The sequence below is a fragment of the Ambystoma mexicanum genome, chromosome 1p (assembly GCF_040938575.1).
Source record: "Ambystoma mexicanum isolate Mex_15411 chromosome 1p, UKY_AmexF1_1, whole genome shotgun sequence".
In the NCBI taxonomy this organism is placed as follows: Eukaryota; Metazoa; Chordata; class Amphibia; order Caudata; family Ambystomatidae; genus Ambystoma; species Ambystoma mexicanum.
The window spans coordinates 95,814,637-95,840,423 of NC_090921.1; the positions used below are offsets into that span (position 1 = coordinate 95,814,637).

General features: G+C 45.2%; 1 protein-coding gene across 1 annotated transcript; it reads left to right on the forward strand.

The window, feature by feature from the left end:
* The first annotated feature begins 252 nt into the window (after window positions 1–252).
* LOC138566593 (uncharacterized) lies at window positions 253–23,995 on the forward strand. Its single transcript, XM_069644113.1, has 2 exons — window positions 253–1,181; window positions 19,994–23,995. Exons 1-2 carry the CDS (start codon window positions 419–421, stop codon window positions 20,662–20,664), a joined length of 1,434 nt encoding a protein of 477 aa, XP_069500214.1. The 5' UTR covers window positions 253–418; the 3' UTR covers window positions 20,665–23,995.
* The last annotated feature ends 1,792 nt before the right edge of the window (window positions 23,996–25,787 follow it).

The window sequence follows — 25,787 nt, forward strand, 5'->3', positions numbered from 1 at the left end:
TTTTTTGTACCTGGTTCTGGGTGAAAGCCAGGGAGAGCCTAGAGCGATTATTTCAGAAGAAGAGCCTCTTCACAAAACCAACATGGCCCCTCCTGTCAGATTCCCGGATAAAGAGTGCAAACACCGAAGGCCTGTTTGCATTGCGCGCGAGTTTATCGTCCCGAGGGAGGAGCTTGGCCGCCATGTTAATCAGTAACTCGGCTGATAACGGGACCTGCGAAGCACACAGAAGATTCTACAACACCAACATACATGCACGGCAGCGCACATGGAAAGGTGCCCATCGCATGTATGCCAGCAGACTCCAGGCAGGCCGCAAAGAAGCAGCTGAGAACATCCGTAGCTGAACTGCTAAAGCCCAAGGAGTGTTTCCTCAAGACTTGGCCCAGCGGCACCAACCCAGGGCCAAGAGACAGCCATGGGCTTAGCAGACTGGCTCACGACACTCTTTTCACACAGGAGAGTCACTGACTCCCAGATCAGCATTCTGACCGAGAGCCAGCCTCTGACAAACATGGCTCCACACTGCAACGTGGTGCTCAGGAGTGCGCGGCCTGTGGTGGACCAGGGAGAGGGCTTGGGCACGCTGAGAGGCCTGGAGGTAGAGTTCAGCCGCTTGGTGACATGTGTTGGCGGGAAAGAGAAGTTCCTCTTTGTTGGGGATGCAGCTGCCACGGGGAAGACGTCAGGGTGTGGCATCTTTCAGGAACTGTCCCGCTGCCTTTTTGGGAATGCAAATGGAGAGGCCGCGGGGACGCTTGGCCCAGAAGAAAAAGGAAAATCCAACACTTCAGAAGAGAAGGCCCAAAAGGGAGCAGTGGAAGTGACAGCTGCCAAATCTCGCGCCTTCATGTACCCCGCCATTTTGGTGGTGTTTAAGCTCGCCATTCTGAAGGAGACGGCTAACAAAGTGACAATCCGAGAGATTTTGAAGGACGTCAGTGCAAGGGCTAAGGAGGCCTCGCCGGTGGTCATCGGCATCGTGTACTGCGAGGAGGAGGTCTCAGAGGAGGAGGAACAGGCCTGCTCCCGCCGGCTTTTGCGCTATCTGGAGGAGGCCTTCCATCCGGAGAGCGGACGCGGTCCTCGTGTCGGCGTCTGCCTCTACGCCAAGTTCAGACCCAAGTCCATCTTGGGGGTGAGGGGCTGCGTGTGGGAGATGCTGAGGGACACGGTGGCAGGTAATGTTCTGTGGTCGATCTGATTCAATGGGTGCCATGAATATGGATGTGTAGAGACAGAGGGCGGAAGGCGAGCATGTGCTCGGGAGAAGGCAGGATGCCTTGACACAGCCTTATCCTCGCTGCATGGGATTGGGTCGGCGTCGTCAGTAAATGGAAAATAATGTGTTAGATTCTGACTGCCATGGCAATGGTGGATATAGCGGCAAGCCAGGATGCTGCCTGGGAGGTGCCGGGTTAGCGACAGTGTCCAGCAAGGCCTCTGTTCTAGATATTCAGAGGGATAGCATTTGCTTGCTTTTCTCTTCTGCCTTCACCATTCTTTTGAAGGTCCTTTCCTCTGCTTCTCTAAACGATTCCAGAGAATGCCAGAACCCTCACGGTATGAACAGTAGCAGAGGCAGCTTTTGGTGCCAGGGGTGGGGGCGGATAATAGGGCACCAGCGAAAGGCTGTGGGGCACACTGGACTCCACCACTGGGAATGAAGGATGGGCTTGTGGGAGAGGGAGAACCAAGAGGTGATGGTTGGAAGGTTTAAATTCATCTTAACCTCTGGCATCGCTCTTGGCAACCCTTCAGGCCATCGTTCTTCAGCCTGCCAAGCCATTACAGAAGGGGAAAGATCATATGCAAATGTGCCTTGGTCCAACCCCAAAGGGGCGGGCTATCCCAAACCTTTTGGTCACACCCTTCTGCACGAGACTACAAGGAACCCCAGAAATGTTTCAGCCTCATTGTGCTTCATCAGTGAAGTGTAGCTCGGGTCGCTAGGCCCACCAGGCTCGAAAGCCACGTTTGGGCATATCCTCCCACTCGAGGTGACTAAACCACAACAAAAGGGGTGATAGTGGGAAGGATTGGAATGAATCTTAACCTCTGGTGCTGCTCTGGGCTTAACTTTTGAAACATCTGTAAAACCCGTCCCCATCTATCCTTTCTCTCCACCAATATTAATCGCCATCCGGGTACTTAGTAGGCGGGAGTTGAGCTCCAGCCGCCTACTGGAATTTGTCCTCTATTGCTTTTCACGTCTCATCAAGTTATTGCTACCCGTACCTTGTACACACTCCTACAATCCCTGCCGATCTCCACCCACCGCCATCACGCGTTGTCTATCAATGCAAAATAACTCCTTATTAAAAAAGCAATCGCAATGCCAATGGTTTGGGCTTTTGTGTAGGCATGGGAAAGTCACTTACCAGGTACTGCCATAGTAGTATGAACTGGCCAATGATGGTAGCAGGTGCAAATTGGTGCGAGTACCTGGGTGTCTAATAGCAGTGTCTGTCAAATGCCATACACTAGCTGAAACTGTTGACTTTGCCAATGCTTGATTTGAACAGCACTCCAGTGAAAGACACGCACAGTGCTTATAAATTGAGTGGCTGAAGGCAGACCTGGTTAAGACATTTTTAGTACACCAGTAGTGTGCTTACAACTCCAATTAAGTCATGAACTCTCAGAAGGCCGCTTTGAGAAAACACTAGCAGGCACTTGAGTACGAAGTCTGATGGTAAGGCTTAATTCAAGCAAACACATACAGTTCCCGCTGGGAGATGTTTTGGGTGGGGAGGGTCAGGAATTGGGTGGGAATGGCCATAGGGATTACCACGGCCATGGGGCCGACACTGGGTGGGCAAATAACAAACAACACTTAGAGGCTGTACGCCATTTCTCTCTACCTGTACTCTAATGCAATAGTTTTGGATTATCGGTGACGCAGAAGCACCACCTAATAGCCCCAACTAAAAAATCTTCATGTGATTAAACTATTCTGTTTGCTTAGTACCCCCTGGTGAATAAATCTCTGTCCCGGGTCTATACCTTGTTCTGCGCAATTTACTGTTTCCAGCTCCTTTCCAAACATCATCCGGTTGAATGTTTTAACTGCTATGCTGTGACTAGCCGGTGCAGAACACCCAGACTCAGTATTGAGAGTCCTTCTCACAATTGCATGCATTCAACAACTGCTTAGAAGTCTATTCTTAAGGGTAGATATGCCCTGGCTGTCTTCGGACCTACAAGATGGGATCCAACTTCAGCACTTCCTGATGTTTGCGAGGTGTAGTGTCTAGTTCCGGGTAAAGGACGAGCACGTTACGCCGGTATCGGGTAATAAAATTGCGGCAAAAATGTCGCCAGTAAAAGAAATCGTGGCAAAAATGCTGTGGTTTGACCCAGTAAAGGTATTTAAGGGGAGTGGGGCTGCAGGGGGGTGTGCCCACTACACTTAAATGGTATAATGGTTCCGGTGGTTGCGGGGGTGTCCCCCGCATCCTTTACATGATTGTGGCGCAAAAAACCACAGCATTTTTGCTGCGATATTTTTTATTCACTGCCATTTTTGCCGTGATTTTAAGACATGGAACCGTTATGCCTAATGCCCTATTCAGTGCTCTCCATAGTGTGATACCATTTTAATATGGACCCTTACCCCAGAAATGCCATGCGATGATCTACCTTAAATACAATGTGACCCCCAGGTGTTTAGGGTATACCAGATGGCAGAGCTCCCAGGTTTCCCTTGACGATGCACCAGGAGTCAACCCAGTCCCGTATTTGCTTGGAATTCTGGGACTTTAAGTTTTCATAGGTTTCAAATGGGAAAACCTACAGGACCCAGAATTCAAAGGGAAAAAGCAGAACTGGATGACCTTCTCACACATGGCCACAGGAAACGTAAGAGCTTTGCAGATGGACGCCCGCAATCATAGCTCCCAAGATTCACATTCTTAGTTCTTTTTGGACTTATTGGGTCTCATTACGAGTTGGCCGGTCCAGAAATAAAGTGCCAGTAACAACGTAACTTTCCTGACAGGCAAACGCAAAGTCTGCCGTTAGGGACTCCGGCCTGACCTGCCGGTAGAGCAGGTACCTATTGGCAGATAAATGTCTGAATTACAGGCACCGTTAGTAACAGTGCTGGTGATTCAGGAAACCCTATCGACTGGAGTCCTATAGGGGGAGTTACCGGCATCTTTACCGCCCGTAATATCCCGGCAGAGATGGTACAGTAGCTGTAATGAGCCCCATAGTCCTGATTTGAAAATAGAAAAAGAAAAACAAGACGTTTCAGAATGCAAAGGATAAAATTAGGACTGGATGACGTCGTTAGGCATCAAGTGGAAGGGGGCAGGGACTGAGAACTCTGTGCTGTGGGCAGAGTTTCCAAGGTGGACGTGCACTACCTTCCAAGGAAGAGAATGCAAAGATGCTTAACTGATGGAGCAGCGCAAAGGTCTGCAGAGTACACCCACAAGGTAAACATCGGTGTGGTGGCCTGTGTGTGTGCTACACAAGAGACGTGCAATCCCAAAAACACTTTTCATTTTCATTGCCATCTCGGGCTACTCCGGTGGGACCTTCGACAATTGGCCTAATGAGATATTTTGGATTTGTAGTTATTAATTGAAAATGAAAAGCGTTTTGCCAAGAAGCACTGTGAAAAGGGCATATTGATGGCTGGGGCGGTTTCATTGCCGGGTGCTTTACTCACATTTACAAAGTCACAGCATAGCAGTTAAAACATTAAACCGGAAGGGGTTTGGCGAAGGCGCCATGTCAGCACCTTACAGCAGAGTTACCCAAGCGTTTCTTAAAATGCCTTTTTAAATCAAAAGAATATATAAATACCGCTGGATGTAACCTCTTTAGCTGCGTAAGTGGGAAAATGCCACGGCCTCAGTATCAAAGGCGGTCTCATCCTAGTCCCACGAACTGTAATGACGTGCGTTATTACTATCCAGCTTAATTGTACTCAATGGGGCTCATTATGAGTCGGGCGGTATTCTGGCGGTAAATCCACCAGAATACCGGCCAACGGAATTACTGCTACCGCCACTTGGTCTGGCGGAATTACCGTCAGATTACAAGTGGCAGTGGCAGAGTTAATCCATATTTTTTGAGTGTCCATTGGATTCTTTGGAGCATTTTTGGCTGAAATGACCTCAGGCGGAATTACCGCCATGTTAATATCCACCGATGTTGATCTTCTGCGGAAAGCGGGAGGATTTACCTCCAGCATGGTGCAGGAGGTAAATTCCCCACTGCAGTTCCATACTCCTAGCATGTCAGAGCGTGATAAGTGGCGTCAATTCCCGCACCTCCCTCCCCGTAATGCGCCCAAACGTATTGATTTTGCATGGATGATGGGGGCCGAGTGCTTAACCCACTAAGCTATATTGACAGCTTGTTGTGTTGTCGGGAAGGGAATGCAACCCTCTGCAGTATTTTTCAATGCACGTGCACAATCTGAGACTACATGCTTTTCCAAGCAAAAGCTGCTCAGCCCTGACAGGGCATCAGGCGCGGCTCCACGTGGTTCCTTCTCGCACTGACGTCATGAAGGGGCGGAGTGTGGGCGTTCCCAGGGTGCAGGCTTCGTTTCATCTAGAAATGACTTGTTTGGCAGTAGCACAGCTCAACATGGAGATGCAGTGGGCCTGGTTACGAGTTTGGCGGTAGTGGTCTAACAACCTTAATCCGAGTTTTGTTACAGAAACTATTTTTAACACCTGCTTCTGTGTAGCAGTAATTCGTTTCACAAAAACATTACTGCATGTGGTAATTACCGGGAGCAGTAATTACCACATGCGGTAATTAACAGACCCCGATGGAGTCATATGGCACTCCAAAATGGAGAATAACGGAAAGTTCCACCGGACTTGTAATCATGCGCACCTACAGGGCCTCTCTGTAATTACCGCATGTGGTAACTCAGTAAATGATTTGAGAGGTATAACCGGAGTAAGTACCTCCAAACTCATAATCAGGCCCAATAATCTTTTGTGTGAAAATGTGCAGGGATGCCGTCACATAAAGGATGTGTAAAACTCACATAATGAAAGCTGGTTGTTGTCTTTTAGGAGTGATGTGGCTATGTAGGGTAATGTAGAGTGAACTTGGATGGAGCACTTTGCTACTGAGGCTGAGGGGGGAGCAGGCGAGGCGCTCATGAGCACAGCCGGCAGTACCCGAGTCCTGAGTCCTGAGTGACATATGAGTCCTGAGTGACAGCTGTGTAGGTGCTTTATCTGGAGGCGAACGCCTAACATCTACTAAATGAATGTATTTGTGCGCCCAGAGGCCTGCGGGCATGTGGCGCGTTACAAAAAATTTAAATAAATAAATATCTAAGTCCGTAGATTCTAAAAACTGAATGTAAATAAGGATGAAATGATGCTTTTAGCGAATGATATCTATTGATCGTATTTATACACTGACTTGTCTTGTTTTGTCTTTGTTTTTGTGTTAATATTGTATTCTTTTCCAACATAAGGTCATTTTTGCTGAAGGTTGAGTTTTTCTTTTTTTAACCATATTCAAATTAAAATTGAAAATGACAGCGCTTAGAGACTGGGCTAGCATAAGGTGGGGTGTGACAGAGCCACAGCACTGAGTTTCTCAGCACTGCAGCGGAGGGGAATGGGGAGGCAGTTGGAGTTATAGGTGTGACACCTAGTGAAGAGAAGACCAGAGCAAGGGAGCCATTCCCCCTGGTTTTATGATTACCAGGAGAAGGGAGTCATTCTCCTGGTAGCGCGGACCAGGAGGAAGGCCCAAAAGGCCTGGGGAAAGGAGTAATTCCCCTGGGCTATCTGAGACTGAATACCAGGGGAAGGGAGGCATTCCCCAGGCCCACCAAGGAAACATTGGGGGTCATTACGAGTTTGGAGGTAACCATGGTGCAAATAGCACCATGGCTGCCTCCAAACCCGTGTCCGGGTCCGTGGTGTCGGAATGGGGACTTACCGGGACATTCCGACCTATGCGGACTCGGTAAATCCCCATTTCAAAAACCATTCCCCATTCCCATTCGAGCCCCCATTGGGCTCAATGGGAATGGTGAAGGAGCTAATAATGGGCCCACAAATAGCGGGCCCGTTATTAGCTCCATGGTCCCTTAACGGGTCCCGCTAAGGGCTGCTGGTAAAACCACCCTGCTGATAAAACTACCCTAGTGGGACCCGCTAAGGGACCACGGAATGTGGCTAGGGGGTTAACGGCACCGGCATCCTTACCGGTGCCGTTAACCCCCTACCGCCATACTCGGAATGACCCCCATTGTGTGGAACTTTGACCATAGCCCAGGAGAAGGCAGGCATTCCCCTGGGACCAGAACAGAACAGTACTGCTTTATTCTTTAGTTTATAGTGTAAGGGGCAAAAACAAGGTTTTCTTCACACAGGACAGTGGGCACTTTTAGAGACATCTTGACAGTCACCTTAGATCTCTAGTTGAGGCCCATTTGGGAATAGGGGAATTATAAGTGTACATTTTTAAGGTGTGTAAATACCAACAAGTGGTTTCTAAGTGCGGATCTGGATTTGAACCTGTGTTGCGCTGCGCTGTCTTACTTCTAAGAGGAACGCGTAGCCCCAGAGCTATCCTTCCTCTCCCAGAAATATTGGCTTTCTCTTGCTTTATTATTTAATAAAAGTATTTAGCCCCAAACATGCCACCTTTGTGCCAGAGTCCTTCTTCTGCACCCTTACAATACACTTATTGGAATTGCACGGGAGGCCTAACTCGACACCACACCATTTGAAAGGCTCAAGCCCAGGATTGACCGGTCGTCTGCTTCTTAGTGGCCTCGCGTTGAGGCTGTTGAAGGTAACTGACCCTCCGTTCTTTGGCCTCTCGGCGTGAAATCTTGGAGTGATTTTGGATGCTAGGCCAATGCAGTTACTGTAAACACTCCTCTGGAAATGAGGCTTTCTGTATTCATGCCCATCCAGTCTTGGGCCTCTCTCTGGAGAGATCTCAATCCAGAGGCGCACACTCTGCTGTTTCTTTGTATAGTCTGCTTGAATTCCCAATAGTGGTACACCCCCCCCCCCCCACCCCCACTCGCTTCACCCTCTCCAACATTTTCCCTGCACTTCTTTCTGCCCATTCCTTCCCTTAATCCCCTTTTATGATCCATCAGCGTCACTCGCCTTGCACTTACTCGGTCTAGTCCGGCTAAGTGGTTAGGGTTTAATGACTGCTGACATAAGGCCTAGTAGGTCCGGCTCTATCTTTCATTGTTGTATTTGTTCCTCATCCCCATGTCCCCTCCCTGCTGCCCTGTGGGCGCTTTGAATCACAATTTACTTGATGTATAAGCGCCTTACAAATGTACAATAATTAAAATAAATAAATATCCCAACAGTCTTACTTTCTGAACTCGGCTCTTACTAGGGTCGTGAGCAGTAGCAAGCAGTAGCAAGCAATAGCAAGCAATAGGGCAAGGAAGGCCATGGAGAAGCACATGGAAAGTGACAAACAAGGAAACCATATTGCAGAGAAGAACAGGGCCTCGTGCTCCGAAGCATTCGTCCTACATTTTCCAGAATACTTGCCAAGTGGCGCGACGCTCGGCTTAAGCGTGCTTTTAGGGATTGGAACCTGGAACGCATTTCTTTCAACTCGACAAGGAATTGATGTTTCTTGGCACAGAGTTTGGGCTTGGCTCTCTTGTGCCGCAATCTAGTGTCTGACATTACCTCTCTCTCTGACTTAGTGGCCTGGCACATTTATCGCATGGTCCAGCGGCTCACACCTGCACGCCAGCAAACAGCCCTGCATGTGCATTCTCACCTCACAAACATTTCAATCAATTTTACCTAGGTCAGGCTGATGCCAGGGAAACCGCCGAGTAGCATGATGTATGTTGCATATAATAACTGTCTGCCGCAGCTGATGAGGCCCAAGAAATGAAAGCCATAATACGTCAAATATAGGCAGAAGCGCCTTAAAAGCAAGATGAACATATTTGGACAATCGCAACATATGACCGTGTTATTGTCAGGCCAGATTGAAGTCTGCCAGTGGCACAAAATGGGGCGTCCTCCATGGGACTCCTCGTGAGAAGCTCCCCGAAGTAGCGCCCACTATGCCACAGACTGCCAGGCCAGCCTCGGCCGTCACGCATGCGCAATGCACATGGTGGTTGCGCTGCCTCTTGGCACGCTGCAGGATGCACCAGGCGAAAGATATATCTTTCAATCAAACCATACATCTTTCACCTAGCTTAAAAACAAGGGGTGGAGGCTCCTAACCCCTGGCGCCCAAACGTAGCAGCCTCCATTGAGTGCAGCTAGTAACATTATTACGTGCATGCCAGTGGGCGAGGCAGATTTTGGTGTTGGGAGTGGATGGCCCCTTTGGGGCACTGGCACTGTACATGATTCAATGAGACTGGCAAGAGGTGAATATCTTTTAATGGAGGGCCCGCATAGCCACAACGCATTAAGTAATTTAGGGGAGTACAGCTGCGGTCTCCCCCTGGCAACATTTTTCAAATAATATGTTCAAAGCGTGCATTTTTTCAGCATTATTTTTGAGGAAAATTGGGAAAAAGGCCATCAAATTTCCAATTGGTTCTCTAGAGTAATGCCGGAAGAAATTCAATCAAAGCAATCTTGAGGAGGGGGGCTGTTAAAAAAGGGGGTGGCGAAAGAGTGATGGGCGTTGCTAAGGGTAGGGGCACTATATGACCCAAACAAGAAATCATGAGGTCCTGCAAACATTGGGTGGCACAGCATGGGCTCTGGTGCTGTTTATGCCATGCAGTCTGCACACTGTTCATACATCTCTCCAGCTTAGTTTGTAGATAAACCACTGCCTTTAAATAAAACATTCTCTAACTCATTGTATAAACTATTTAATCAGACAGCCTCATTTTGTTAAAAGTGGTCATTGCAGGCAGGGGCCTGCCAATGGGAGCATATATGTGCGGGTGGGTCCCCTGGACACAATTGCTCATTTTTACAAAATGGAGTGCTACCGGAAAGAGTAAATACAGATGAAATCACGTTGACGCTTTTATTTTACTTTCCATTTTGCAAAAAAATGTAAAAGCGGACAGATTCTGCATGAATTCATTTGTTTATGCCTGCATGAAATGCTATTGTAGGCGTTAAACTAGATGGTTTTGTAGGCAAAGCAGCAATGATGTGAAAGACATGTATTTCCCTTCCTGTCTCCCATTGCACCTGCACTTATTCTACTGGACTGCGGTTCTTAAAATGTGTTCCAGTGAATAAACTGCCCATACTCTGTAAATAAATAACAAATGGAAAAGGAGAGGGTGACTGAGCAGATGGCTGCTTTGCATAAATCAAAGAGCACTTTGGGATCGTAAGAATGACAACATGTTTTTATAGTTGACAAATGTCTCTGTTATGATGATTCAAGCTGAAACCCACCAGAGACAGTAATGCATGCTGGGCTTAATGCTCATTTAATTTACCACAACTCTCACACTAACAGTGGAATAACTGAAAAGCATGAGACATATATACCTGCCAGCAAAAAGTGCCCTTACTCCGCATGGATTCTGTAGACAGAGCTGACAACACTCTCACCAATTGCTGAAAATCAATGATCCTGCAGGTCACTGTTCCGAGTCCCTTATCGCTTGATGTGCTTTGAAGTAAACTGCACTGAGAATGGGCGCATGTGGCTGGCTTACATACCCCGGAGCAGACATGGAGGAGAGGCGAGAGTTGGCGTGCTGCAGCATATTGGGACCTTCTGTACGCTCTCCCCACCTGTTGACTCACCCTGGCGTGGTGCAGTGCGTTGCAGTGCACATATTTCAGAAACGCTGCGTTCTAGGGCCTTGAAACATGGTTTTCAACTGTTGAGTTTTGCTGCTCGTGCCGCGACACTTACCATGAGCTTTGTCCCGTTCTTTTATGGCCACATTGACGTTTCAGCTTTATGCAATATTTATTCTGTTCAATTGGTTGATGTAATCCTATTCTGTATAAACCGTTAGGATCAGAATTCCCTTCTCACCCTATCCCTTTCCATTCTATGTAGCGGTTGGCTCATCTGGCACAGGGGAGATCCAGTGGCATTATATGATAATGATATGATAAGTTATTTATAATGTGCTTAATACCCAGACATCACAATATCTCACCCTATTGCTTAACATTTGATGTAGTGGTAGGCTCATCTGGCCTAGGGGAGATCCAGGGACATCACAATATCTCGCCCTATCACTGAAATCCAATGACATCACAATAACTCACCCTATCACTTTCCATTTGATGTAGCAGTAGGCTCATCTGTCCCAGTGGAGATCCAGGGACATCACAATATCTCACCCTATCACTTTCCATGTGATGTAGCGGTAGGCTCATCTGGCACAGGGGAGATCCAGGGACATTACAATATCTCACCCTATCGCTTTCCATTTGATTTAGCGGTTTGCTCATCTGGCATGGGGGAGATCCAGGGACATCACAATATATTACCCTATCGCTTTCCATTTGATGTAGCGTTAGGCTCATCTGGCCCAGGGCAGATCCAGGGACACCACAACATCTCACCCTATTGCTGAGATCCAATGACATCACAATATCTCACCCTATCGCTTTCCATTTGATGTAGCGGTAGACTCATCTGGCCCAGGGGAGATCCAGAGACACCACAATATCTCACCCTATTGCTGTGATCCAATGACATCACAATATCTCACCCTATCGCTTAACATTTGATGTAGCGGTAGGCTCATCTGGCACAGGGGAGATCCAGGGACATCACAATATCTCACCCTATCGCTTTCCATTTGATGTAGCTGTATGCTCATCTGGCACAGTCGAGATCCAGGCACATCACAATATCTCACCCTATCGCTTTCCAACAGTAGCGGTATGCTCATCTGGCACAGGGGAGATCGAGGGACATCACAATATCTCACCCTATCACTTTATATTTGATGTAGCTGTATGCTCATCTGGCACAGGGGAGATCCAGGCACATAACAATATCTCACCCTATTGCTTTCCATTTCATGTAGCGTTAGGCTCGTCTGGCACAGGGGCGATGTAGTGGCATGATATGATATGATAAATTATTTATAACACGCTTAATACCCAGACATCACAATATCTCACCCTATCGCTTCCCATTTGATCTTGCGGTAGGCTTATCTGGCCCAGGGGAGATCCAGGGACATCACAATATCTCACTATATCGCTCAACATCTGATGTAGCGGTAGGCTCATCTGGCCCAGGGGAGATCCAGGGACATCACAATATCTCACCCTATCGCTGAGATCCAATGACATCACAATGTCTCACCCTATCACTTAACAGTTGATGTAACGGTAGGCTCATCTGGCACAGGGGAGATCCAGGGACATCACAATATCTCACCCTATCGCTTTCCATTTGATGTAGCGGTATGCTCATCTAACACGGGGGAAGTCAAGGAACATCACAATATCTCACCCTGTTGCTTTCCATTTGATGTAGCAGTAGGCTGATCTGGCACAGGGGAGATCCAGGACATCACAATACCTCACCCTATCGCTTTCCATTTGATGTAGCAGTAGTCTCATCTGGCACAGGGGAGATGCAGTGCCATGATATGATATGATAGGTTACTTATAACACGCTTAATACCCAGACATCACAATATCTCACCCTCTCGCTTTCCATTTGATGTAGCAGTAGTCTCATCTGGCACATGAGAGATCCCTGGACATCACAATATCTCACTCTATCGCTTTCCATTTGATGTAGCGGTAGGCTCATCTGCCCTGGGGAGATCCAGGGACATCACAATGTCTCACCCTATCACCGAGTTCCAATGACATCACAATATCTCACCCTATCACTTAACATTTGATGTAGCAGTAAGCTTATCTGGCACAGAGGAGGTCGAGGGACATCACAATAACTCACCCTATCGCTTTCAATTTGATGTCACGATTGGCTCATCTGGCACAGGGGAGATCTAGGGACATCACAATATCTCACCCTATTGCTTAACATTTGATGTAGTGGTAGGCTCATCTGGCATGGGGGAGATCCAGGGACATCACAATATCTCACCCTATCGCTTTCCATTTGATGTAGAGGTAGACTCATCTGGCCCAGGGGAGATCCAGGAACACCACCATATCTCACCCTATCGCTGAGATCCAATGACATTGCAATGCCTCACCCTATTGCTTTCCATTTGATGTAGCGGTAGGCTCATCTGGCTCTGGGAAGACCCAGGGACACCACACTATCTCACCCTTTTGCTGAGATCCAATGTTATCACAATATCTCACCCTATCGTTTAACATTTAATGTAGTGGTATGCTCATCTGTCACATGGGAGATCCAGGGACATAGCTATATCTCACCCTATCGCTTTCCATTTGATGAAGCGGTAGGCTCATCTGGCACAGGGGTGTTCCAGGGATATCACAATATCTCACCCTATCGCTTTCCAACAGTAGCGGTATGCTCATCTGGCCCAAGGGAGATCCAGGGACATAACAATATCTCACCCGATCACTTTATATTTAATGTAGCTGTATGCTCATCTGGCACAGGGAAGATCCAGGCACATCACAATATCACACCCTATTGCTTTCCATTTGATGTATCGTTATGCTCATCTGGCACAGGGGCGAAGCAGTGGCATGATATGATATGATAAGTTATTTATAACGCGCTTAGTACCCAGACATCACAATATCTCACCCTATTGCTTTCCATTTGATCTTGCGGTAGGCTCATCTGGCCTAGGGGGATCCAGGGACATCACAATATATCACCCTATCGCTGAGATCCAATGACATCACAGTATCTCACCCTATCACTTAACATTTGATGTAACGGTAGGCTCATCTGGCACAGGGGAGATCCTGGGACATCACAATATCTCACCCTATTGCTTTCCATTTGATGTAGCGGTATGCTCATCTGACACGGGGGAAATCAAGGAACATCACAATATCTCACCCTATCACTTTCCATTTGATGTAGCGGTAGGCTCATCTGCCACAGGGGAGATCCAGGGACATCACAATATCTCACCCTATTGCTTTCCATTTGATGTAGCGGTATGCTCATCTGACACGGGGGAAATCAAGGCACATCGCAATATCTCACCCTATCGCTTTCCATTTAATGTAGCAGTAGTCTCATCTGGCACAGCGGAGATGCTATGATGGGTTATTTATAACACGCTTAATACCCAGACATCAAAATATCTCACCATATCGCTTCCCATTTGATGTAGCGATAGGCTCATCTGGCACAGGGGAGATCCAGGGACATCACAATATCTCACCCTATCGCTTAACAATTGATGTAGCGGTAGGGTCATCTTGCCCAGGGGTGATCCAGGGACATCACAATATCTCACCCTATCACTAACATTTGATGTAGAGGTAGGCTCATCTGTCCCAGGGGAGATCCAGGGACATCACAATATCTCACCCTATCGCTTTCCATTTGATGTAGTGGTATGCTCATCTGACACGGGGGAAATCAAGGAACATCACAATATCTCACCCTATTGCTTCCCATTTGATGTAGCGATAGGCTCATCTGGCACAGGGGAGATCCAGGGACATCACAATATCTCACCCTATCGCTTAACATTTGATGTAGAGGTACGCTCATCTGTCCCAGGGGAGATCCAGGGACATCACAATATCTCACCCTATCACTTTCCATTTGATGTAGCGGTAGGCTCATCTGTCCCAGGGGAGATCCAGAGACATCACAATATCTCACCCAATCACTGAGATCCAACAATATCACAATATCTCACCCTATCACTTCACATTTGATGTAGCAGTATGCTTATCTGGCACAGAGGAGATCCAGGGACATCACAATATCTCACCCTATCATTTTCAATTTGATGTTGCGCTTGGCTCATCTGTGCTGTGGGAGATCTGGAGACATCACAATATCTCACCCTATTGTTTTCCATTTGATATTGCAGTATGCTCAACTGGCACAGGGGAGGTTCAGCGACATCACAATATTTCACCCTATTTTGAAATTGTTTTTTTTTATTTGTATTTGAATCAGTTAGACTTTTACAAAAAGTCACAAGGAGAAAATCTTTAAGTCTTAAGTCTTTAGTCCTAAGGTCGCCAAGATATGTCTGACCAATGAAGTTCAGGCGTAAGGCACTTTGTCTAAAGCAATCAATCGCCAGTCTTCCACTGGTTATTTTGACGTGGGAAAAGAGTTTTGTATATGTTGTAAGATGTTATATGTTGCCAGTAACCATGTGGTCGTATCTCCCATCATCATTCTTGACCAGCAGAGATCTTCGTCTCGTAAAGCAAAGTCCGAGAAAATGTGCCTCAAGTAGTGTGCTCTTATCCTCAAAGTACCCGAACAAGAAAGGAGTAGGTGCCAAATAGACTCCACCATTTCTGGTAAAGCACAGAATCTGCAGCCGTTGGTGATAGCCAGCCCACGTATGGATAAGATTTCATTGGTGTGTAATAAGTTCAGTCTCGCTCTCAAGAGGAGATTTCTTGCCTGTTTTGAGGGACTGTTTTATGAATGGTTGTAAATCGTTCAGTTTCCTGAGATCTTGGGGTAGATGTCACATCAGTTTACTGGTGGCTGCTTTTTCACCAGTCCTGATCCAGTCAAGCTCTTTTACTTTGTTCAGAACTTTAACAGGGTTTGTTTTAAGTACCTCTTCATCTAAGGCGACGTCGTGTAGAGTTTCCAGGTTCTGTTGTGTCCACCTGTTTAACATCTTACAACTTGAATCCATACTTTCTTGTAGGATGAGGTTGTATAATGAAGGTTTTTCTGACAACTGGCATTTGCGGAAAAGCATCAAAGAGTTGCATTTAACTGAAGCTGCAAGTGAAAGTAGGCTTAGTTCTTTTCTGATACAAGCTATTGAGGAGCAATTTGGGAGTCCTAGTACTTTTCTCCAGAATCGAGCCTCCAATGTAGGCATAAAGATGTTGGGATGTTGGGCAGTGCGTCTGCTCCGTAAATCAGTGTCGGTACAACTTTCATTTTATAGAAATTTAGCACAGGAATCAGAGAAAATCGGGCACATTTTCTGTCAATTGCGCAAACTTGAGCCGTTAGTTTTTCAGTTTTTTCTTTCAAGAATTTGTGCATGGCTATCTCGTTCTTGGAATTGTCTAGTGTCACTCCTAGGTATCTGAACTCAACAACGTTTTCTATCCATCTTCCATCCAGATCCAGTTTTCTTTTTTCTTTTCTTTTTGTACCTGTAGACACAATCATAAATTTGGTTTTGTTTTCGTTGATCTCCAGGGTTTTTCTGCATGTATGTCTGTAGGTTGCTAAGTTGGCGTTGCAACCCTATCTGTGTGTAGTCTAGGAGTATCAAGTCATCTGCGTACAGAAGCCTATTTATTGGAGTTTTACCCATTTCTGGAGCGAAGTTGCGGAGCTCCATTTCTGAGTTTTTAATGTCTCCTAGGACTGTAAGGAACAGGGCTGGCACCAATGGGCATCCCTGTTTTACTCCTCTTTTTTTTAATTCCTCTTTTTTGAGAGACCTATCCACACGGTCAAACGCTTGAGAGAGGTCCACGAAAACGATAAATATCCGGGGTCCCCCTTCTAGGACCTTGTTCTTCAGGATATTTTTTGTCAGAATGCTGCTGTTCCTAGATTTTTCTTGAACCCTGTTTGCAGAAAATCCTCGCATGGCGCCGTTTTAGCCCATGCTTTCAATTTGAATACAGTCCAGCAGAGTGATCGGACGGTAGTTGGCCGGATCGCTCTTTTTTCCTTTTTTATAAATTGGCACCAGCGTTGCTGGCTTCCAAGATGGAGGGACTGATTTCAATTCGGCACATCTTCGAAATATTTCACTCAGAAGGACTGCCCATTCTTCTGGATGTGCCTTTAGGTCCATGTTCGAAATTCCAATGGGCCATGGCGCTCTAGAGTTCTTGAGGGTCTTGATCAACCGAGTTATCTCTTCATGGTCATCCAAACAGGCCCCTTCTCCTGCTTCCATACTCTGGTTAGAAGTTAAGTTGGTTTTAGGCGGCAGAAACACGGTTCTGAAGAAGTTCACCCATGATGCTTCTCCTATACTATTTAGTATAGATATTTCTTCTTTTGGACTGGTTGAATTCATGAGAGACCAAAATTCTCTGCTTTTGTTTCCCCGTATGGCTTTTTGGATGTTTTCTGCGTCTTGCTGGTATAGCGCGATCCAATGATTTTTAAGCCATGATTTGTATCTTTGGGTGGCCTCTATCACTGTCAGATCTGTCCTTATAGGGCCTAAGAGTTTGGCATTTCTCTTCACTTTTCTTAGTTCTTTACTTTTTTCAACCAAGGTCTTGTCAAACACATGCCTTTTAGGGCCTATGCTGTTTTGTTTACCCTGTGTCATTTTGTAGATAGAAAGCAACGGCAAGTAATCGATCTGTTTTACGGTGGCTGAATAGTCTTGGGCTAAGTATTTGTTCTTCAAGTCATTTATTGCTGCAGCTGACATTTTTAACCCTGACCCTTGGTTATTTATCTCCAAATGTGTGGTAGATTTCGTAGTTGTGGTTTGCTTTATTGGCCAGGTAATACGCAATAAGTTGTGGTCACTTGCGGCAGTGAGGACCACCTCAAACGAAGTAATTATTTGTGCTAAATGGCCTGATGCGAAGATATAATCGATAGTTGCACTAGATGATTCACGTTCCCATGTTGATAGAGTGTTTTCATTTGGAAGCACCTCGCCTATGTTGTACAGCGCCCGTGATGTCATTATTTTTTCCCAGGCTGCTCCTCTTTGGTCTGCTGCCAATAACTTGGTGGCTGGGTGAGCTGTGTCAGTTTTCCGTTTACAAGTTGCGTTAATGTCTCCGCATATCAATAAGAGTGGAGCCAGATGTTTTGCAGTTGCCTCGTCAATTGCGTTTTCAATCATCCCAAGAAAATGGCCAGAGCCGTTTGTAGCAGGATTCCAGTATGTGTTCATAATCACGATCGTTGTCTTTGCTTCACTTGTTGTGTTGGTTTCTGAGTTAGTCCACACTGCCTTGATCACTAGTAAATATAGATTACTTACTAGTGTTTCCGTAGAGGATATTCCACAGCCATGACGTATGGCCGTCAAGATTCCTGAAGAAGGACAACCCCGAGGGCCCTTTTATGCTGGAGCTAAAAAGACTTCATAGCTGCTGAGAGTAGGGGTGTCACGGTATTCGTTTTATGGTGGTATGATCACCTTCTTGCCAAATGATGGTATATTATGGTTATCGCGGTATAGCAGGTGGAGTTAAATAATCTTAAATATTTTCTTAATGGTCATAAATTGTCAGTATTTTGAAACTTGTCTCTGCACATTTTTAGCTGATCCTCCAGGAATCTAAGGCGGCTGCAGAATTGGTCTTTCATGGCGCTCACTCGTTGATCGCCTTGAATGAAAGAGTGACTAGTGGAAGTGTTAAAATTCACATTTTGAGCGATGAACTTGCTGCTCAGTCACAGGTTGGCCTCGACCTGCATTATTTTGGAACCACATGGCATGGGCATCATGACCCCTCGCTGCGATCAGTCACAAAAGTTTGTTTTGATAACGCTTTATCCCATTAAAGGGAGAAAAGTCTGTGAGGTCTGAAAGCCCATGTCATTTTGTTTCTTTTGTCAAAATGTCATAGCCAACACTCAGCGAAAAGGTTGCATAATGATCAAATCACTATAGCTTCTTTACCATCTGCCTGGTGTATTATAAAGGTCTGATGTTGGAGTCACCACTGACCATTTAATCCTAACAGGACAGCATCCAGTGGGCGCTGTTGAAAATGACAAAGTTTAAATACATATCGGCACAAATATGACCTAGACCACCACAGCCCCATCATTACCATTTTCCCCAGGTCTGAGCGCATTAGGACCCTTGTCATGTTAGTTGAGACGGAGGAATGCTTTCATGGGTGGTGTCCCAAATCGAGGATAGACCTGAGAAATATCTCACCCCCATTGCTCTGGATACTTCAAATTGAATGTAGAATCTGTCCTGCATGCTTGAGTCCAGTGCCATATGCAGAAGGCCGGTGAAGGAACAAGCGAAGCAACAACTCTAGTGCCAATGTGTAAATCTACACAGGAGACAGTGGGGGTTGGGGGGCAGTTTATATACTAGCACAGAGCACTGATAGGCCCAGTGTTCACACAGTCTACAGAGCTAAAGTTCTTTGTGGACATGCATCAGAGGAGCATCCAGTTTATTCCCCTCTTTGAATTCTGGGATGTGTAGTTCCCCATATTTCAAATTGGTGGGAAAACTACAAATCGGCTGATCTTTAACCCAACTCTACTGATCACAGAGAAAGAGCAGTCACCGCATCAAAGCTGCATTTACTAATGTAGCCTCACTTTGCCTATGCTCTTGTCTGCCAAATGCCACATCCCACAGTGCAAGATCCAGAATGTGCAGTACTTGCTAACTGCAGCCTTTCCAAATCAGATTGAATAGCTCACTTAATAACCGCAGGCTCTAAAACGTTATACCGGTATAAACAACGTGACGGTTATTATAGTTCAATTAAGCTGTTCACGGTATCTATAACGGTATACCGTTATACCGTTACACCCCTAGCTGAGAGATGCAGGCTCTGTAAGCCAGACAAAGAACATCATATTCCACCAGTTTTGTGTCACTTGGAGTTGTCAGATGAGCGTGACCCCTTGTGTTCCATGAGCATAGCTTCATTTCCTTCATTGGCCTCTTTAAAGTTGTGTGCACTTGGTTGCCATTCTCAGAGGGCAAGGGTTGCTATCTTTAAAAGTACTGATTTAAAGTAATCAACAACCATTGCCTAGTTCTGAACTTTTTCACCTCTTAGCCTCTTGTTAGCATTGTATTTGGCGATGTTCAGTTTGGTTCTATTATGTTCGAATTCTTTCCAGTCTGTTGGTTTTTGTCTTAAACCATGCTTAAGATGTCCTGGTCATATTTTCCTGAGATGCCCAAAGACTTTACATGAATATGCGTGTTTAGTAAAACTAGTTGCCTGAAGAATTCAACTAACACTTAATACAATGCTTGTCATTGCAGGTTATCAACAAATGTCTCCTGAGAGCAGGAATTGGAGTGATCTGGACAAGGACCCCCAAAAAGCTTTCTGTGATTTGATAACCCAAGTCGGAGGGAAGGAAAGCTTCCTGTTGGTTGGAATGCTTTGTCCGTCTGTCGAAACAGCGGATAAGGTCAAGCTGTTCCAGGAAGTGGCTCACGATCTCTTCGATGACCAGAGGAACTTTGCAGATGGAAGTACTTGCAGACGTAGCACTAAAGATGATAACAATTCCTTGGACGAGCCAAATACTGTGGCCCCGGCCGGAGCGTTGAAGCCATGCACTCAGCTTGAGAAGCCCCAAACCTTCCCATTCCCAGTCATCCTGGTTGTGTTCAAGCTCCAGTTTGTTAAGGACAAGACGAGCAGGGTTTTGATCAAGGAGATTCTGAGAGACATCCGGGGGAGATGCAAAGGGGTCGCTCCAGCCATTGTGGGCATCTTGTACAGTGAGGAGCAAACCTCTGAGGAGCACGAACAGACTTCACTTAGCAGACTGTCCCGTTGCCTGAAAGAAACCTTCCACTTAAATCCAGGCAGGGGTTTAGCTCCACCGGCCAACGTATGCTTCTATGTGCAATCTCAGCCTGAATCCATCCTAGGAGTGAAGCGATGCATCTGTGGGGTGCTGAGATGCCGGGGGGCTCAGTGATCCTCAGACACCTCTATCAGACTTGAAGACAAAGAGCATGTTTCTGCTCGAAGTAATTGCCATGAAAAGGCAACACTGTTTGCACGTTTGTCATATGTAGGTCCCATAGTCTGATCACCACCATCTGTCCCTGCCAACAGCATAGATCAATAGCCACCAGGTGTGATAGTCTGAGCATCTCCCTCTGACCTATGGCAACATCATAGATGCATAACTACTAGGTGCCATAATCTGAGCACCTCCCTCTGACCTGTATGCCCAGCATAGATTGATAATTACCAGATGCCATAATCTGAGATATCCATCTAATTTCTGTCAAAAGCGCACATCAATAACTACCAGGTGCCATAATCTGAGCATCTTCATCTGACCTGTATCAAGAGCATAGATCAATAAATACCAGGTGCCATAATCTGAGCATCTTCATCTGACCTGTATCAAGAGCATAGATCAATAAATACCAGGTGCCATAATCTGAGCATCTTCATCTGACCTGTATCAAGAGCATAGATCAATAAATACCAGGTGCCATAATCTGAGCATCGTCATCTAACCCATGCCCATAGCATAGATCAATAACAACCAGAAGCCATAATCCGGGCATCTCCTTCCGACCTGTGTCCACAGCATAGATCAATAGCTACCAGGTGCCATAATCAGAATATCACCATCCGACCCGTGCCCAAAGCATAGATCAGTAACTACCAGGCACCATAATCTGAGCATCACCATCTGACCTGCATCAACAGCATAGATAAATAACAACCACGTGCCATGAACTGAGCATCATCATGTGACATATCAACAGCATTGATCAATAACTACCATGTGCCATAATCTGAGCATCTCCATGTGACCTGTGTCAGCAGCATTGATCAATAACTACCATGTGCCATAATCTGAGCATTGCCATCTGACCTGTATCAACAGTATAGATCAATAACTAACAGGTGCCATTATCTGAGCATCTCCCGCCAACCTGTATCAAGAAAGCATTGATCAATAGCAACCAGGTGTGATAATTTTAGCATCTCCCCCTCACCTATAACAAGGCAGCATTGATCAATAACTACCAGCTGCCATGAACTGAGCATCACCATCTGACCTGTATCAACAGCATAGATCAATAACTAATACACGCCGTAAGGTGAGCATCCTTCTCTGTCATATACCAACATCATTGATCAATAACTACAAGGTTCCATGATCTGAGCATCTTCATCTGACCTGTATCCACAGCATAGATTGATAACTACTGGGTGCATAATCTGAGATATCCATCTAATTTTTGTCAAAAGCGCACATCAATAACTACCAGGTGCCATAATCTAAGCATCTTCATCTGACCTGTATCAAGAGCATAGATCAATAAATACCAGGTGCCATAATCGGAGCATCTTCATCTGACCTGTATCAAGAGCATAGATCAATAAATACCAGGTGCCATAATCTGAGCATCTTCATCTGACCTGTATCAAGAGCATAGATCAATAACTACCAGGTGCCATAATCTGAGCCTCGTCATCTAACCCATGTCCATTGCATAGATCAACAACAACCAGGAGCCATAATCCGGGCATCTCTTCTGACCTGTGTCCACAGCATAGATCAATAACTACCAGGTGCTATAATCAGAATATCACCATCTGACCCGTGCCCAAAGCATAGATCAATAACTATCAGGTGCCTAATCTGAGCATTGCATCTGAACTGTGTCAACAGCATAGATCAATAACTACCAGGCACCATAATCTGAGCATTTCATTCTGACCTGCATCAAGACAGTACTGATCAATACCTGTCCTGTGTCGTGATGTGAGCATCACCATCTGGCCTGTATCAACAGCATAGATCAATAACAACCACGTGCAATGAACTGAGCATCATCATGTGACATATCAACAACATTGATCATTAACTACCATGTGCCATAATCTGAGCATCTCCATGTGACCTGTGTCAGCAGCATAGATCAATAACAAACAGGTGCCTAATCTGAGCATTGCCATCTGACCTGTGTCAACAGTATAGATCAATAACTAACAGGTGCCATTATCTGAGCATCTCCCGCCAACCTGTATCAAGAAAGCATTGATCAATAGCTACCAGGTGTGATAATTTTAGCATCTCCCCTCACCTATAACAAGGCAGCATTGATCAATAACTACCAGCTGCCATAAACTGAGCATCACCATCTGACCTGTATCCACAGCATAGATTGATAACTACTGGGTGCATAATCTGAGATATCCATCTAATTTGTGTCAACAGCGCACCTCAATAACTACCAGGTGCCATAATCTAAGCATCTTCTTCTGACCTGTATCAAGAGCATAGATCAATAACTACCAGGTGCCATAATCTGAGCATCACCATCTGACCTGTGTCCAAAGCGTAGATCAATAACAAACAGGTGCCTAATCTGAGCATTGACATTTTACTTGTGCCAACACCATAGATCCATAACTACAGGTGCAATAATCTAAGCATCTCCCTTTGACCTGTATGAAGACAGTATTGATCAATAAATACCTTGTGCAGTAATCTGAGCATCACCATCTGACCTGTATCAACAGCATTGATCATAACAACCACATGCCATACGCTGAGCATATCCATGTGACCTGTATCAACAGCATTGATCAGTAACTACAAGGTGCCATAATCTGAGTGTCTCCATTGGACTAGTGACAAAGGTGATTAATCGATCATAACCCAAGGTCACCATCATCTGATGACCAGTATTGATAGATGATGAGCAGATCCACGATCAGTCACACACGCCAGCTGCCGTACTCTGATCATCTATTTCTGACCTGTTTAAACAGACACTAGGTCAGATACAAGGGCAAGGTGCCATCGTGTGAGCATCTCTATCTGAGCTGCGGTAAACGGAGTCCTGATCAATCACAAACAAACATCACCATTATCTACTAGTACATGGCGATCGTTATGGGCCTACTTTTAGCCAATCAGAATGTTTAGAGTGCAGTCGTTAACTACTGGTATTGACTGCATTCTGACCTTTCTGTTTTCGGAAGCAGACAGGGAAACAACAGTGCAATTAGCAGACAAGATTTTTTTCAACACGACCCTTCCTCTATGGGAGGATCTTTTTTGCTGCAGCGTGCTTTTTAACACACAAAATAGAAAGCCGAAACATTGCAAAATGTGTTCACTTACTTATAGATCAACCGTTTACTTTTACATGTTACCTAACGCGTGCTTATTTTAAATCTGTTCCAGTTCAACCAAGTTACAATAAAAATGCTTAAATTATGAAGACAACCATGCTATTTAAATACTGCACATTAAAACCACATTTAACTTAGTAACTCAGTATGTTTATTTACTTTACTCTCTCTTAAAAGAACACTGTTTCCTACACCAACAAAACTCCCAAACCTATATTGCTACTACCACCATGTGCTAATAGCCTTTTGGACCTCGGAAGGGTCATTATCGCTTGGGATAGTAACACTTGCCCAATTTATGGCCCTCGCTTTTGACTTGGGCCATAACATGGTGGTGGGTCATTATCCTGCAAAAATGAGCCCTCCTGCAGCCTATAATGCTATAATCACCGCCATGTGACCTGTGCAAACAGAGACTAGATTAAGAAAAAGAAAAATTGTTGGCCATCATCACTTCACCACCAACTGACCTGTGCAAACAGAGGCCAGAAGATCAATCGCAATTGAATGTCACCGTCATCAGGTCACCTGTATCCGATCAGTGTAAACAGTGGTTAGATTAATAAAGTACAAACCCAAAGGTGGGAACCTCAACGATCACTGGCACCTTGAGGTAAGGACATATAGTAAAACAGAGAATGGTGCCAGGGTAGCGATAACGACTGGTGAAAGAAGGCAGAAGATTATAAGGATCAAATCATTATTTTTATTTTAATTTGATTTGAATGTAAAAAATCATTAAACATTTTTAATTAATTCTTTAAAAAAACATCCTAAACAACATGCATTCATACGTTCATTCAGCTAATTGAATTCCTAAAACATTTAATTAGTTTAAGATATTAAGAAAGTTCCAGTTCATTTCCATTGTATTGCTAATAATTGTTCACTCCAAACAAAATATCGACTATTGGTGCCCATCCATATGAATCTTCTTTAAGAAACGGGCTTCCCAGTTGGCAAATAGTTTTGACTTGACAGATTGTGTGTGTCTTCATCAGGATTGGATGAACGTTAACAAAATTCTAAAACCAAACGGATAAACATACAATTAAAATACTGTTTAAAATATAAACTACTGTCTCCTTTCACTCAGTTTATCCCGCAATTGCATTAGACCAAAAATGGGGGAGATATCCATAAGGTCTATCTCTATACCCGAAAAGTTCAGCCTTTAGTCAGGACCCTATAGACACAATTTGGGTCCTAATGTTCACAAAATGCCTGAATACAGAAAATGTCAAAGAAACTATAACATACCTGTAAGCATAGTTTCACTGGTCCATATAAACCCTTTAGTAATTTAGGGGTCAATGGTTCAGAAGATAGGAAGCACATTAGCATAGTTTCCCTATCTGTAACACTATCAATTAGTGCCATAGCTCCCCCTCTGTTCCCACCCTCGCCCCCAACATGTCATGATTCAGTTTAGGAATCTAAACTAGATCCTACCTGCAAACCCAATAAGGTTTGCCGTGTGGCTTGTGCTCCAGTAGCCTCTGGTATAAGTCTGCGATGCTAAATCTCCAAGCTACAGCTAATCTGAAGAAAACACGAAAACAGGGACCACAAGGTGAATTACAGTTATAAATATAAGAACACACATTGGTCTCACACAATTCAGAAAGATACAAAAAAAACCTTTGTTCCAAGGGCTTTTCTTCCGCAAACTTGATCTCATTAATGTAAATAGCAATTGGTCTCTAAAAAAGAAGAGAACAATAGAAAAGCAGAATATAGAAACTTCTTTAGGTGTCAGTATCTTTTCCGACAGGTTGTAGACAGCTGATGGGGAGCTTATCTTCTGTAAGCCCTCCTTCTTGTCTCGAACAGATTTTCTAATGGGGGTGGACCTGTTTGTTGTGGAGGAAAAATGATTCCACTTTAACCCCTGTTTGCCCCCATAGTTCTCCTATGTCTCCCAGTTTT